The 16,007-nt window shown below is 41.7% G+C and overlaps 1 protein-coding gene across 1 annotated transcript in view; it reads left to right on the plus strand.

The window, feature by feature from the left end:
- Positions 1-16,007, plus strand: part of LOC126279406 (SEC14-like protein 2) — a 277,669-nt gene that overhangs the window by 237,533 nt on the left and 24,129 nt on the right. The window contains exons 4-6 of the mRNA XM_049979675.1: positions 2,066-2,183; positions 11,835-12,044; positions 15,168-15,248. Coding sequence (XP_049835632.1) covers positions 2,066-2,183; positions 11,835-12,044; positions 15,168-15,248 — 409 coding nt within the window. The remainder of the gene's footprint in view (positions 1-2,065; positions 2,184-11,834; positions 12,045-15,167; positions 15,249-16,007) is intronic.

Consider the following 16,007-nt stretch of genomic DNA (forward strand, 5'->3'; position numbering starts at 1 on the left):
TGTTCAAAATGTCCTCCGTTAGCGAGGATACATGCATCCTCCCTCCGTCGCATGGAATCCCTGATGCGCTGATGCAGCCCTGGAGAATGGCGTATTGTATCACAGCCGTCCACAATACGAGGACAGGAGCTTTCAAATGCCCCCATAGATGATAGTCAAGAGGGTTGAGGTCAGGAGAGCGTGGAGGCCATGGAATTGGCCCGCCTCTACCAATCCATCGGTCACCGAATCTGTTGTTGAGAAGAGTACGAAAACTTCGACTGAAATGTGCAGGAGCTCCATCGTGCATGAACCACATATTGTGTCGTACTTGTAAAGGCACATGTTCTAGCTACACAGGTAGAGTATCCCGTATGAAATCATGATAACGTGCTCCAATGAGCGTCGGTGGAAGAACATGGGGCCCAATCAAGACATCACCAACAATGCCTGCCCAAACGTTCACAGAAAATCTGTGTTGATGACGTGATTGCACAATCGCGTGAGGATTCTCGTCAAGCCCACACATGTTAATTGTGAAAATGTACAATTTGATCACGTTGGAATGAAGCCTCATCCGTAAAGAGGACATTTGCACTGAAATGAACATCGACACATTGTTGGATGAACCATTCGCAGAAGTGTACCCGTGGAGGCCAATCAGTTGCTGATAGTGCCTGCACACGCTGTACATGGTACGGAAACAACTGGTTCTCCCGTAGCACTCTCCATACAGTGACGTGGTCCACGTTACCTTGCACAGCAGCAACTTCTCTGACGCTGACATTAGGGTTATCGTCAACTGCACGAAGAATTGCCTCGTCCATTGCAGGTGTCCTCGTCGTTCTAGGTCTTCCCCAGTCGCGAGTCATAGGCTGGAATGTTCCGTGCTCCCTAAGACGCCGATCAATTGCTTCGAACGTCTTCCTGTCGGGACACCTTCGTTCTGGAAATCTGTCTCGATCAAACGTACCGCGTCACGGCTATTGCCCCGTGCTAATCCATACATCACAAGGGCATCTGCCAACTACGCGTTTGTAAACATTGCACTGACTGCAAAACCACGTTCGTGGTGAACACTAACCTGTTGATGCTACGTACTGATGTGCTTGATGCTAGTACTGTAGAGCAATGAGTCGCATGTCAACACAAGCACCGAAGTCAACATTAGCTTTCTGCAATTGGGACAACTGGCGGTGAATCGAGGAAGTACAAGACATACTGACGAAACTAAAATGAGCTCTAACATGGAAATTAAGCGTTTCTGGACCCATGTCCACTTAACATCTTTTCTTTATTTGTGTGTGAGGAAAGTTTCCTGAAAGTTTGGCCGTACCTTTTTTAACACCCTGTATAGACATAACACTATTTTGTCACAAACAACCAGTACTGAAACGTCATTTCTGAATAACCTGCTGAGCAGTTTTTCTTTATGTACAGAACGCATATGGCGTTACTACCGTCTGCTTTGTGTAGTTGTGCTAAACTGCTAATCCTTTGCACCACAAAACATTTGGTGCACTTCACGCCAGTTTGCTGTTTGTTGCATGTCACCATCATATTGTTGCAATTTCTATGTCCAGTAGTGTAACAGCACGAAGGAGACGTCAATATTAGTATCGCCATTCAAGGGATTCATTATCATCAGTGTTGCCATATTCCTTCTCTTCATGAGTGCAGAGACGTTAACGATTTAACCAGAATGCTGGCGAGCAATCTCGTATGCACAGTAGGCCCAACACTGGTAATGCACATTTCTTGCGTCTCTAGAATTCGAGCCAGTTAACTCCAGGTTCAGCATAACAACACCAACATGCAGTCGCTGTGGCCGAGCGGTTGTAGGCGCTTCAGGCCGGAACCGCGCGACTTCTATAGCCACAGGTACGAATCCTGCCTTGGGCATGAATGTGTGTGATGTCCTTAGGTTAGTTTGGTTTAAGTAGTTCTAAGTTCTAGGGAACTGATGACCTCAGCTGTTAAGTCCCATGGTGCTCAGAGCAGTAAACAACGTCTGCTACGTAGGCAGGCAGTTAGTTACATTATACTCGATGTATAGTGCTCTTACCTTCTTTACTGTTTGTTACAGTCGCTGCAATGGAGGCAACGCTGGGACGCGGATAACATTCAGTCGTGGGAGCCACCGGAGGTGCTGAAAAAATACTACCCGTCTGGGATATCGGGTTTCGACAAGGACGGAGCTCCAGGTGAGAACACATTCTCTTCCCTGTATTTGTCGAAACTGGCGAGGATTGAAATGCACAGATTCATGTAATAAGCTATCATGATTTTCTCTCATTTAGATATATATCGTAATATTTTAGTGTAACCTTTTACGACGCAAATACCTTCACATATCCCAACGAGGTCGTGAATCATTGTCAACGTCACTACGGTTTCGATTGACTTCCACTGTTTCCTGTTTATATTTCTTTTGTCATTTCGCTGACAAGGTACTATCACTTGATAATAGGATTATATACACTGCCAGAAAAAAGTTAGTACTCCCTTTTAGAGATTTCCAATTTACTCAAGATTTATTGTTGCAACAATGCAAATGGAGTACATGAAATGATTACAATTACAGATGAACAGCACAAGCGGTTCTGAGGAACCGGGTATCGACCCACGCTGAAACACCGACAGCAGTACGTGGTGTAGCCACCAGAGGCGGCAATGCAGGCGCTGACTGTGGCACCCAGTCGATCGCATAGATGGCGAATACTCTGCTGCTTGACCTGTTCGCGTAGTTCCGTAAAAATTTTAGTTGACAAGTTCCACTAGTCACTTATTGTCCCATCATACACTGCACTAGCTCAACTGGAGGCAAGTCCGGAGATCCCGCTGGCCAGGGAAGTTACTTCTAGTCTTGCAGAGCGTTGAGTTTCACGGGCAGTGTGTGGGCGAGCGTTATCCTGTTGGAACAACACATCACCTTCCTGTTGCAATAGCGGAAAAGAACTACTGTAACAACATTCTACAAGTATCTAGCGCTGGTTAGCGTCCCCTCCAAAAACAAACATGAAGGTCTGGGGTGGAACCAGTGTGTCTTAGGCGAAAGCACTCTTTGTCGTACGCACAAGCAACCATCGCTTGCGTGCAGACAGAATCTGCTTTCTTCGCTGAAGATCACGGCGGGCCGTTCCATCTTCATCTACTTCTACATCTACATACACATACATACTCCGCAATCCACCATACGGTACGTGACGGAGGGTACCTCGTACCACAACTAGCACCTTCTCTCCCTGTTCCACTCCCAAACAGAACGAGGGAAAAATGACTGCCAATATGCCTCTGTACGAGCCCTAATCTCTCTTATCTTATCTTTGTGGTCTTTCCGCGAAATGTAAGTTGGCGGCAGTAAAATTGTACTGCAGTCAGCCTCAAATGCTGGTTCTCTAAACTTCCTCAGTAGCGATTCACGAAAAGAACGCCTCCTTTCCTCTAGAGACTCCCACCCGAGTTCCTGAAGCATTTCCGTAACACTCGCGTGATGATCAAACCTACCAGTAACAAGTCTAGCAGCCCGCCTCTGAATTGCTTCTATGTCCTCCCTCAATCCGACCTGATAGGGATCCCAAACGCTCGAGAGTACTCAAGAATAGGTCGTATTAGTGTTTTATAAGCGCTCTCCTTTAGAGATGAACCACATCTTCCCAAAATTCTAGCAATGAACCGAAGACGACTATCCGCCTTCCCCACAACTGCCATTACATGCTTGTCCCACGTCACATCGCTCTGGAATGTTACGCCCAAATATTTAATCGACATGACTGTATCAAGCGCTACACTACTGATGGAGTATTCCAACACTAAAGGATTCTTTTTCCTATTCATCTGCATTAATTTACATTTATCCATATTTAGAGTTAGCTGCCATTCTTTACACCAATCACAAATCCTGTCCAAGTCATCTTGTATCCTCCTACAGTCACTCAACGACGACACCTTCCGGTACACCACAGCATCATCAGCAAACAACCGCACATTGCTATCCACCCCATCCAAAAGATCATCTAGGTAGATAGAAAACAACTGCGGACCTACCACACCTCCCTGGGGCACTCCTGATGATATCCTCACCTCCGATGAACAGCGTACTGGGTTCTATTACTTAAGAAGTCTTCGGGCCACTCACATATTTGGTAACCAATCGCATATGCTCGTACCTTAGTTAGGAGTTTGCAGTGGGGCACCGAGTCAAACGCTTTCCGGAAGTCAAGGAATATGGCATCCGTCTGATACCCTTCATCCATGGTTCGCAAGATATCATGTGAAAAAAGGGCGAGTTGCGTTTCGCAGGAGCGATGCTTTCTAAAGCCGTGCTGATGCACGGATAGCAACTTCTCTGTCTCAAGGAAATTCATTATATTCCAAATGAGAATATGTTAGAGAATTCTGCAACAAACCGATGTTAAGGATATTGGTCTTTAATTTTGAGGATCCGTCCTTCTACCCTTCTTACATACAGGCGTCACCTGCGCTTTTTTCCAGTCGCTCGGGACTTTACGTTGAGCAAGAGATTCGCGATAAATGCAAGCTAAGTAAGGAGCCAATGCAGTAGAGTACTCTCTGTGAAACCTAATTGGAATCCCATCAGGACCTGGCGATTTATTTATTTTCAACCCATTCAGCTGCTTCACAACCCCAGGGATGTCTATCACTATGCCCTCCATACGGGAATCTGTACGAGACTCAAACGGCGGTATGTTTGTACTATCCTCCTGCCTGAAAGATTTCTCAAATGCTAAATTTAAAATTTCAGCTTTCGTTTTGCTGTCTTCCGCTGCCAGGCCAGACTGATCAGTGAGTGACTGGATGGAAGCCTTCGACCCGCTTACCGATTTTACGTAAGACGAGAATTTCCTTGGGTTTTCAGTAAGATCTTTTGCTAAGGTATGACGGTGGTAGTGGTTGAATGCTTCGCGCATCGCTCTTTTTAGAGCAGCACGAATCTCTATTAACTTTTGCCTGTCCTCATTCTCCCGATCTTTCTTGTACCGCGAGTGCAACTGCCTTTGCTTCCTGAGCATTCTCCGAATTGCGCTGTTAAACCACGGTCTTTTCCGTCCGTAACCCGCTTTTTTGGCACATACTTGTCTAATGCATGATTTACAATGTGTTTCAAATTTGCCCATAATTCTTCCATGTCCATCGTACCGGAAGTAAATGAAGTCGCTTCATTTACTAAGTGGGACGCTAACAACTGCTTGTCTGCTCTTTCTAGTAAGAATACTCTCCCAGCCTTCTTGACCGACTTTTTGACTTTCGCAACCATAGTCGTAATGACAACCTCATGATCACTAATCCCTGTCTCAACACTGACGCCGTCGATGAGGTCTGGTCTGTTCGTGGCTACCAGATCTGAAATATTTCCATTACGCGTTGGCTGTCGATTTAGCTGCTCGAGACAGTTGATCCTCTGATGGCACCTGTCGCGCCGTGCATGACACAGCTGTGGCGTGAGTGGAAGACGGGTTAGAGGTGTGCTTGCCCGTAGTCCCACTGCTAATAACAAGTTCGCAGTAGTTTGTGTTGACGTGTGTGGGTTTACAGCCCTCTTAACTGAGCCATAGTAGCTGTATGATCTGCCACATCTGCCCTTACAGTACGACGATTCAGGTGGGTTTCTGTGCGGCATGGTGCCCAAAACCTCGTCACGTGACCAATGATACCAGCATCGTTGCACAACTGAAACAGTACGTCCAACCTGCGTGGCATTTATCGGAAAGAACCGTTCCACCACTCGGAAGGCCACAATTTGACAGCTTTCAAACTCGACTGTTGGCTGAAGGAAGCACGAGTGCATTGTTACGCACCACATTGACTCTTCTGGCTGTGAGCATTCCCTATTAAAGGGTAGACACATGTGAGGCCCTGGTAACTATGCCACTGCGCTGCCTGTTGGCAGAATATGCTGAAACTATTATCAGTACATCTTTCTTTCTTTCGTGTACACCAAGGTCTTGCAGCGATCGCAGGGTAAGTGTGGTTATAACAGATTTGGCAATGGTAATGTTAGGGACGCCAGGTGCCCTTCCTGCCGCCACTCCATACGTCGACCGTCGTTCCCGATTTTCATTCTTGAGAGTGGTGGTTTTACTTCTTAAAGTGTAGACTGAGAATTGTAGACCTGAAACTCGTTCTCTTAAATTTGTTATTTCGACGTTAGAATTCTAGCAAACTCCCTTTTTTAGCACATAACTGTAACTTTTTCTCGTATTAGAGTTACACACTTCTACACTCGCGGCCATCTTGTAATCTCCAGGTGACCTGTAATCTGAACACAGTTCAACACAGTCATCAGCTGGCTTGGGTGTCCTTCCAAAGTCTTAAAAAGATGACAGTGTCAATCGGACAGAAAAGACAAGACATCCATTTAAGGTGTCGAAGCAGATCGTCCATCATACATTCAAAGGTGGCTAGGAGCATTACACAGTCCAAATGGCATAACATTAAACTCTTTGAAATCATCAGGAGCTATGAAAACAGTCTTTTCTTGGACAGCCTTGCCAACACTGATTTGCCAGCAGCCTGTCTTGCATTCCATAGTTGAGAAACACTTTGCTCCTTTCAAGCAATCTGTGGTGTCAACCAATTTGTTGCAACAAAATTTCTTCATGAGTTTCTTTAGTCATTAGTGGTCAATGTGAAAATGTCATGTGCCATCCTTTATCTTAACAAGAACCACAGGAGGGGACCAAGGACTCTCTGAATGTTCAGTGATGGGATCTTGAAGCATCTTCTCCAGTTTCACTGGATTATCCACCATTCAAGAGGTGACACTCTGTACAAGTACTGGCTATTTGGTGGATGATCCCCGTAGTTGATATAGTGTTTTACTATGGACTACTTGGTCTGTCTTTTCTCCACTCCTCTTTTCAAAGCATCCAAAAATTGATGCAGAACAGCTCTCACTCACTGACATTGTTCTTCAGTCATACTAGATCCTATTGGAAGTTTGATAGTAGCTTTCTCCTAGCATTGGCTGCTGTGGTGGTAGAGCATGAATGTTCATTGGTGACATTAAGCTGCCCTTGTTCAGCTGTCCCTATACATGTACCTTTAAAGATGAGTTGTGGCTGCTCATGATAATTAGAAGGCCTAATCCAAAGTTCTCCTTGACCATCTACAACATTTATGATCATCATTGGCATGCATATTTACATTGTGAGCCTGAGTAGCTTTCTGCACTCTACATAAGCTTAACAGTTTCACAGAGTATCTTAACTAATGACTGGAGCTCATCTCATTGATGATGGCACCATAATAATGTCTTCAGTGGCAAACAGCCACGCAGAGTAGTCTTTGTTATGTGCGCTTGTTGGAATACCTTTGTTAATCTGGAGCTCTGATCTTCCACACCCTATGATCTACTGTAATGCAGCAAGAAGTTCCATCTGAGAATAATATCATGACTACATACTGTTAGAATGACAAATCTGAAGGGCTGTCTGTGTCCTGTCATTGATAGTTATTCTTGCAATATGTGTTCCTGTCAGGTGGTTGTATTTTCCATTTGCGACCTTCAGCACAGTCACTTTTGTATCATGGAACATAGTCTTCTTTTGCTGGCCATAAGCATTCAACATTACAGGAAAAGAAGCCCCTAAATTGACTAGTGCCTGGACAAGATGACCATTGATTATGATGTCTGTGGCATTTTTTGATATCTTGGTGGCTGACATCGATGGAGGATTTTCATCTATGGCAGCCTCACCTCCATAGATGATAAACTTGTTTAGTTTGCCTGAACTTGGTGGCTAGACGACTGGCTGGTACCTCTCTATAGTGAGGGTGAATGGCTACAGCATTTTGGGGAGCGACCTCTTACAGGATACGGCAATGGGTTTCATTCTGCAGGTTGACTATAACTGTCTGCAGTCAACTGACGAGAACAGGACTGTTGTGGTGGTTGACACCTTGTGGCTTAGCAGTCATTTTACTCTGTATTACCTCCTGATGCACAGGGTTGAATTCATGGCTGCTATCGTGTATGTACTTGGTCTGACAGTCCTAGCAGTCATAAAAAGCTGTCTCTGTTCTCTTATAACCTGACATATGAGAGAATCAAGGTCATCATGGTTTTCCACAACTTTCATAGGGACCACATTCAGGAGAAAATTATACCTCTTTCATCTGACTTTTTATGTAGCATTTCCTTGATGTGCTGGCACCACTTTACGAAGTCATCCTTTGTTGCGACATCATTTACCAGGAGACCCTGGTACACATATTCTGTGACTCCTTTCATCATGTGTGAAATTTTGTCTGCTTCTGTCACATTCAGGTTCACAGTGTTGCAAAGGGCCAGAATAGTCTGTATGTATGAGTGTTTGTTTCATCATGATGTTGGGCCCTACTCTCAATTGTCCTTCTGCAAAGTGTACTTGCTGTTCTTGAACTATTGTGGGCTGTGTCATTCAAGAAAAAGAATACATCTGCCACATATGTCATGCTATCCCACCTGTTGTATTTGGCAACTTGTTTGAAACCTTTCAGCCATTTGATTGATTCCTAACCAGCATCTCCTGATGACACTGATGGATGCATGATGTGCTGCTGACATACTACTGGCTTAGAATCCATAGTTCTCTTGAATATACAGACCTTTGGAACTGTGTACTGCTTGTATCCCCATTCCTGTCCATGTAGACAGTTGCGTAATTGGAGGCATGATGATGTAGTAGTTTTGAAATGCCCATTGATGCCACCAAATACTGTCACAACGAAACCACAGTCAAGTCCAGACCCAAAGGCAGGATCATCAGTGAAGCACAATACTTAGGGCTAAAAGTACATTTGTAGCTGACACTATTGTACAGGTGGAACATAACTTAACTCCAGGACGGAGAATGCAGCTATTTATACAATCAACGATTATTCCAGAATGCTTGTGTTTATGCAAACATCAAATAGTCCAGAATGCAGAAACTGTACAAATATCAGATATTTAAAGAACATTCTAGAATAGATAAATGCTAAATAACAAGTAACTGTGGATGGCAAGATTTGAACTGCAACCCACAGTGTGCTGACCAGCAGTGCTATCCCCTATGCTACCTCGTGAACACCACAGTTTGGTAATACATCACCATATTTGGACTCAGGGATGAAAATTCCAGGCAACATCAATATTGACATTAAAGTTTTCAACATTTCAGTACACAGATCACTGATAACAATGTTTGAAATAAATTAAAGTTGGGTTCATGTGCAGAGGATCTGGTTGGAATGAAATTGAAAAGTTACATTTGTCATCATCGTATGGGTCCAGCACTTGGCACCAAATGTTTTGTTCAGTTCAGCCTGGAATTTACCACAGCTACTCAGTGTCTCTTCATTGTTCTTGAACCATTGATGATATAGGATGTCATTGGGTACAGCACGCGATCACCTCTTATTGCACAGCCCTTAATTTGGGTAACAGCTGGTACATTTCTGACCACCAGTGACTGTGCCCTATATTCAGCATCTCTGTGATGTTACCATTCGGTAAAGTAACACAAAACCACATTTCCCTTGCTGTCCTAACCTACTTCTGTATTGACACCCTTCAACTGTTGCCTTGGATAGCATATTCTCCCAATTGCTCACCCACTGAAAACATCTGATCACAGTTGCCAAGAGAGTTGCGTGCCACCAATCACCAATCACTACAACTGGTGAGCCCTGACACACAGTTGAAGCCGATAGTTGTGCTGTCATTCAAGCTGTGTTCTGTTCAACACCCAGCAGGGTTAGAGCAGTTGTTGGTGCTAGAGAAGGCAGTTCTCTGACCTAAATTTCATACCCTTTATACCTGAAAGTTACCTACCAGTACAAATGTAATCATATATTCTTCTTACTGCACTGTACATGCATAGTCAATAAAATTTTATTATTTTCTATCCTTGCCAGAGTTGCAATTTTAATGGCCAGCACTGTAGCAGATAAAGACAACACAGAAGAGAAGTTGCTTTTCTTAAAATAGCTAACTTTATATTAATAATATAACTGTAATAGAGTAATCCAAAACTAACTCTCTCAGAAACACACTAACAATGTAAATATATTGGCACTAGGTGTATGTGGTTGTCAGTACACTTCATAAAAGTAACCTGCAGTTGCTGATTCTGCCCATGAATGTGTAATTTGATTTGTTCCATACCCATAAAAGCTCTGCTTCATTATGTTACTTACAGAGCATAATGTGCACATGAATGTACACTGTAACAGGAGACCATAATAGCAATCACTCCTCTGTAAGTTTCCCCAGACAATGAAGGTATCATCAAACTACAGGCCTTCAATTCAAATATGTCATGGCAATAACAGTGAGAATATTTATGCGATAATAATGGCATGTGACGAGGGTGTCCCATCGGATAGACCGCTCGCCTGGTGCAAGTCTCGATTTGACACCACTTCGGCAACTTGCGCATTGATGGGGATAAAATGATGATGATTACGACAACACAACACCCAGTCCCTGAGCAGAGAAAATCTCTGACCCAGCCAGGAATCAAACCCGGGCCCTTAGGATTGACAGTCTGTCGCGCTGACCACTCAGCTACCGGGGGCAATGGTGTCATAGGACATCTTTGCCTCTTATCTTCATTTGTTGATACCAGTACTTATTTTGACCATTCAAGTCAGTGACATGTTATTATTGAGGTTCCTCTGTAACAGTCTTTCAACATCTTTATTATATTGTAAGTCGAATCACCCTCCCACCCAAAAAATAAAAAAAAAAGAACAGAAAGCTTCTTTAGAATCAAAGTAGGCAATGTGACTTTAGTCTGGGGGTTCTGTGTTCAAAAAATTTGTTGTCCTGTTTGTTTACGGGCACTAATTCCTGGGTCACATTTCTTCTTCCAGCAAGTGATTCAGCTATTATGTAAGTTTTTAATTCTTGCATCTCACTGCTAGTGTGGGGATGCAGAATCACTGGCTCTAACCCCTCCCCCCCCCCCCTCAATAATATTGCTGCCCTAGTGGAACAAGAACAACTGTATCTTTGCCAGACCAGTTCTCCAAAGTCTGTGCTCTATGCTACACGCATTGTGTATATGCTGCGAGGATAAAAGCATTCTCAGTAAGTGAGGGGATTGGGAGTGATTATTTATCATTATAATTACCATGCCCACTCCCCACTACCAACAATAGTTTGTCACTTCCCATTACTCACTTTGTTCCAACCACAGATACGTAAAAGGAAGTAATCTCCCCTGTAATATCATTTTGCCATATATTTGATGTTATTCGTTGTTTTGCGATTTCATTTGCTTCAGCTTCTTGTGTAGCTGCTTTTCCACTCACTTGTCTGTACATACGTAAAGTAATGTACAAGTAATGAATATGTTGTAACAATTGAAAATGTTTCCTGAAAAGTAGAAAATCCAGGTTCACATCCCATTATGAGGCAAATTTTCAACTGTGACAACATATTAATTACATTGTATATTTAACAACTCTGACTGGTTTTCACTTGTATCGTTGCATACCTTTGCATCTTCATTGGTATCATCCCAATTCACTCCATATCCATTTTACTTCAGAGTTACTTCAGTTCATGACCTTATAGTTAGGAGAACAATTGTTTACATACTTTTAAGGGTTGCCTGCAGCGGCTGCTTCTCCCTGTTAATATGTAACCTGACTCATTTCACATGCCTGAAGACCCTCTTTCCTGATGGTATTTATGGAACACAATGTTTGAATGAATGAATAAATAAATAAATTAACGAATGGCAAAATAAGTAAGGATATTGCAGCTTACACAATATCAGCCGAGTTATAAGGCTAAAAATGACTGACTGTACTTGTATGACAATTCCATGAAATGTAATAAGCCTTCTTTTGATCTTTTTCAGTGGTTGTAGTTCCATTTGCTGGCCTCGACATATGGGGAATGCTGCACTCAGTCTCAAAGAGTGACTTTATTCGTAACACTATAAAATACATTGAAACGTTTACTGGGATAGCACGGAAGCAAGCAGCTGTACATGGCCAAGTAGCATCCCAAGTGACTGTTGTATTTGACATGGATAATTTTAACTTGCGCCAGTATGCTTGGAGACCAGGTAATAAGAAAAACAGCTGAAACTTCATAACTTTTGAAATCTTTTCTTTTATATTATAGTTACTATAAAGTGAAAGAATGTTTGTAACATGGAGAAACACATACGAGGGTAATCGTCATCAGAGCTGAATTGCTGGGATCACAATTAACACTGACAGGTACTGTGAGAAGCTGAAAAAGCTCACACGGGCAATTCAGAACCAGAGATGAGGAATATTGAGCAAGGGGGCACACATTCTCCATGTCAACACTCGCCCACACATCACTCGGCAAACCGTTGCTCTCTTGCAGCAGTTTCAGTGGAACAGAATCACCCACCCACCCTATAGTCCTGACTTGGCGCCAAGTGATTGTCACCTGTCCCCTAGGTTAAAATAACATTTGGTCGGAAAGCAATTCAGCTCTGACGACATGGTGAAAGAAGAGGTTCATAACTTTCTGAACAGCATAGCGGTGAGCTGGTATGACATGAGCATACACAAACTGCCACAGTGTCTACAAAAATGCATTGACAAAAATAGTGATATTGTCAAAAAATAGCTAAATGTTCAAGCTGTAACCTAATGTAAACCATTATAGAAATAAACAGGTCTACATACTTATAAAAAAACAGGAGACCTTACTTTTGGTATTACCCTTGTATATTGAGTTTTGTTGGTTGTTTGTCACCCATGTCACTTAAGGTGAAGGCTTGCATGGTTCCTTAAACAAGGGCAAAGGGCAGAGCAACTTCCCTTTTTTCATCTCATTCAACTGAGGTGGTATGCAGATCATTCTGAGTAGCACACAGGTGGAAAGAAAGACAGAGAGAGAACAGATGTTTGACAGGTACTGTGAAATGTTGTAAGTAAAGAAACGATGTCCAAAGTCACAAAATGACTTCATCCTTAAGAGACCTTCCACTTTTCTGTGATGAAAGAGGAAGCATGATGTAGCTTTATTCCGTGCACTTGTTCATGCTTCATGTAATGGTTTGAAATATCTAATAATGTCTTCTACATACATTCTCACTGTCTGTTGTTAAACAGTAACAGAGTAAATGTTTCTTGGATGCAAAAGATATCTCAGTTACTTAATAGACCGTTCACCTGGTGCAGGTCTTTTCAGTTAACGCCATTTCGGCGACCTGCACGTCGAAGTGACTTAATATTATAACCATATACTGAATATATTTTCCCCCATCAGCAGACTGTGTGTGTAATGTTTTGAAATTTTGTGGTAGATTAAAACTGTGTGCCTCATAAGGATTTTAATCTGGAACCTTCCCTTTCATAGGAAATGCTTTTATCAACACAACTATCCAAACATAGCTTTAATTCTTCCAGTATCTTCTCTTTATTTATAAAATGTTACAATACAACTGCACTGGGTCACATCATAAGTACTACACACAAACATTTCTAACTTTAAAATGATCTTTACATTTCCCTGAGAGATATTAAACCTTCTGAAACCACCTGAAACTTCATAAGTTTTGAAATCTTTTCTTTTATATTATGTTTGTAACATGGAGTAACACATAAGAGGGTAATCTTCATCGGAGCTGAATTGCTGGGACCACAATTTTGTTGCTAAAACCACATTTGACTCATGTTTGTAGTATCATTCCACTTTTTGAATGTGTCAGAATCCCAATCTTGAAATGAGCTGTTTATTTATTTATATGGTTTTCCAGAAGTCAGAAATGAAAGTCCTGTAATACTTACCCTATCAAAATATGTTTCACACAACAACTGTTGCATCTGACATCTATTTTACACATTTCCTTAACTGTAGGTTTTGTGAAGAAGTCTTTCAATAGCTTTACTGTGGTCTCCTTATTTATCATAACAGAGCCATCTGATTTCTCGACTAATGTTAATGAATGTCTGCCCTCTATTAAGTGGCTGTTTTTCTTTCTTGCTACTTTGGTAGTCTATGATTGTCTCCCCTATAATCTTCTCATTATATTTTCTGACATCTGCTCATAAATTTTCAAAATAGTTTCTTTAGTTCAGTTAATTTTGACTTCTGTAATTTTTTACAAAAATCTTTTATTTTCTTCATCAATTGTTTTATGTCTGCAGAAAAAGTTTTTTGTCTTCTTTATTCTTGCAAACATCTGCAGCAGTCTCCAGTACAATACTTATTAAAGCACAATTTCTCATATTTAAGTCCACATTTTCTTCATTCTCTAGAGCCTGAAAGCCATATGTTAATTTTAATTTGTAATCTTTCTCTTTGTATACAGCTATTCACTTGCTTGTCTCTAGTTCCTGAATCTGTATACTTAAGTTCTTAGTGTACAGTGTGAGAGGGCTCACTGCCCTCCTCATGTTTCTATTCAAGTGATAAAACAGAACACAAGTTCCAGAATGAGATTTTCACTCTGCAGCGGAGTGTGCGCTGATATGAAACTTCCTGGCAGATTAAAACTGTGTGCCGGGCCAAGACTCGAACACAGGACCTTTGCCTTTCGCGGGCATGTGCTCTACCAACTGAGCTACCAAAGCACGACTCACGCCCCGTCCTCACAGCTTTATTTCTGCCAGTACCTCGTCTCCTACCATCCAAACTTTACAGAAGTTCTCCTGCGAACCTTGCAGAACTAGCACTCCTGAAAGTAAGGAGAAACTATGAGTAAGCAACATCACATTGGACCTCCATGCCTCATCGCAGAACAAGGTCGGAGGCTTGCTCGTTCTTTAAAGCTTGACAGGTAGATGATCTAAGGCAGATGTGCCAATAGACTACCGTGCTGGTGCTGGCACAAGTGTTTCATAGCACACAGTTCAGTTCACATAGTTGAACATGGGGTTCTGATGGAACACATCTGGGATGCTAACAATGGCCAGATCTGCACCCACAACCCATCAGCCCAAAATTTACAGAAACCATGTGATGCCACTTGCCTCTGAAAACCTACCAGGTGATGTTGTACTATGATCCAAAGATGGACCAAAATGCTACCAGGTGTTCATCATATTTTGGTTATCAATGTATGTTCATTTGTAAAATTTAACAAAATTTGGTTACTTTTCCTTTTCTTCTTTTAGTAGTTTCTTAACCATATTTTGATAAAAGAAAGAGTCAACAAAATCAAACTTTTAATGTTAATCAAATGTATTTTTGGCTTTTCTTTCAGCGGGAGAAGTAGTGATTGCACTTATTCAGATGTACGAAGCAAATTACCCAGAAATATTGAAAATTTGTTATATCATCAATGGTAAGTGTAAATATAGCATTTAAAAATATTTCATTCATATGTTTACTGTTTGCCAATCATTTCAGTGTTAGTATGGTGACATAAGGAGAAACTAGCTAAAATTAGTAGCATGCACTGTGTCTGATGAAACTAATGTAGAATAAAAACTTTTATAAGAATAAGTGCTGCTATATTGCAGTTTACAGTTAATCTATAGAAATTATCTTCTTGTATATAAATGTTGATATTATGAAAGTAATCTTTTCTTGTAAATTACTTTCCACAATATTTACTCCACATGCAAGCTACATTATTTTGATCTTATGTTGGTATGCAAAATTAAATGTAGAACAAATGAAAACAAAGGAGTCAGTGACTCACTATCGCATTGTCATTGTTTGTTTGTTGCTGTTGCTTCATCTCTGCATAATTACTGCAACCTACATCAACTTGAAGCCACCTGCTGTAGTCCAGCCTCTAAAATTTTCCCCTACCCTAAACTGCATAAGCAAACTGACTACTCCTTGATGCCTCAGATTGTATCCTATCAACCGATTCCTTCTTTTAGTCAAATTTTGCCAGAAAGCTCTTTTTCCCCCCAATTCAAATTCAGTACTGTAATCAACCCCTCCTTCCTAGTTGTTGCTCTTGTTCACCAATGTGAAAGGATTTTTTTTTTTTTTTTTAAAAATTTGCCTCGAGTAAGATTACAATAAACTTTTTAGTGTACTTATCTTTTCTTGCAGAGTTGGCTCGAATTCTTCATGTCTAGGGTTCTGA

The sequence above is a fragment of the Schistocerca gregaria genome, chromosome 1, assembly GCF_023897955.1.
Source record: "Schistocerca gregaria isolate iqSchGreg1 chromosome 1, iqSchGreg1.2, whole genome shotgun sequence".
Classification (NCBI taxonomy): domain Eukaryota; kingdom Metazoa; phylum Arthropoda; class Insecta; order Orthoptera; family Acrididae; genus Schistocerca; species Schistocerca gregaria.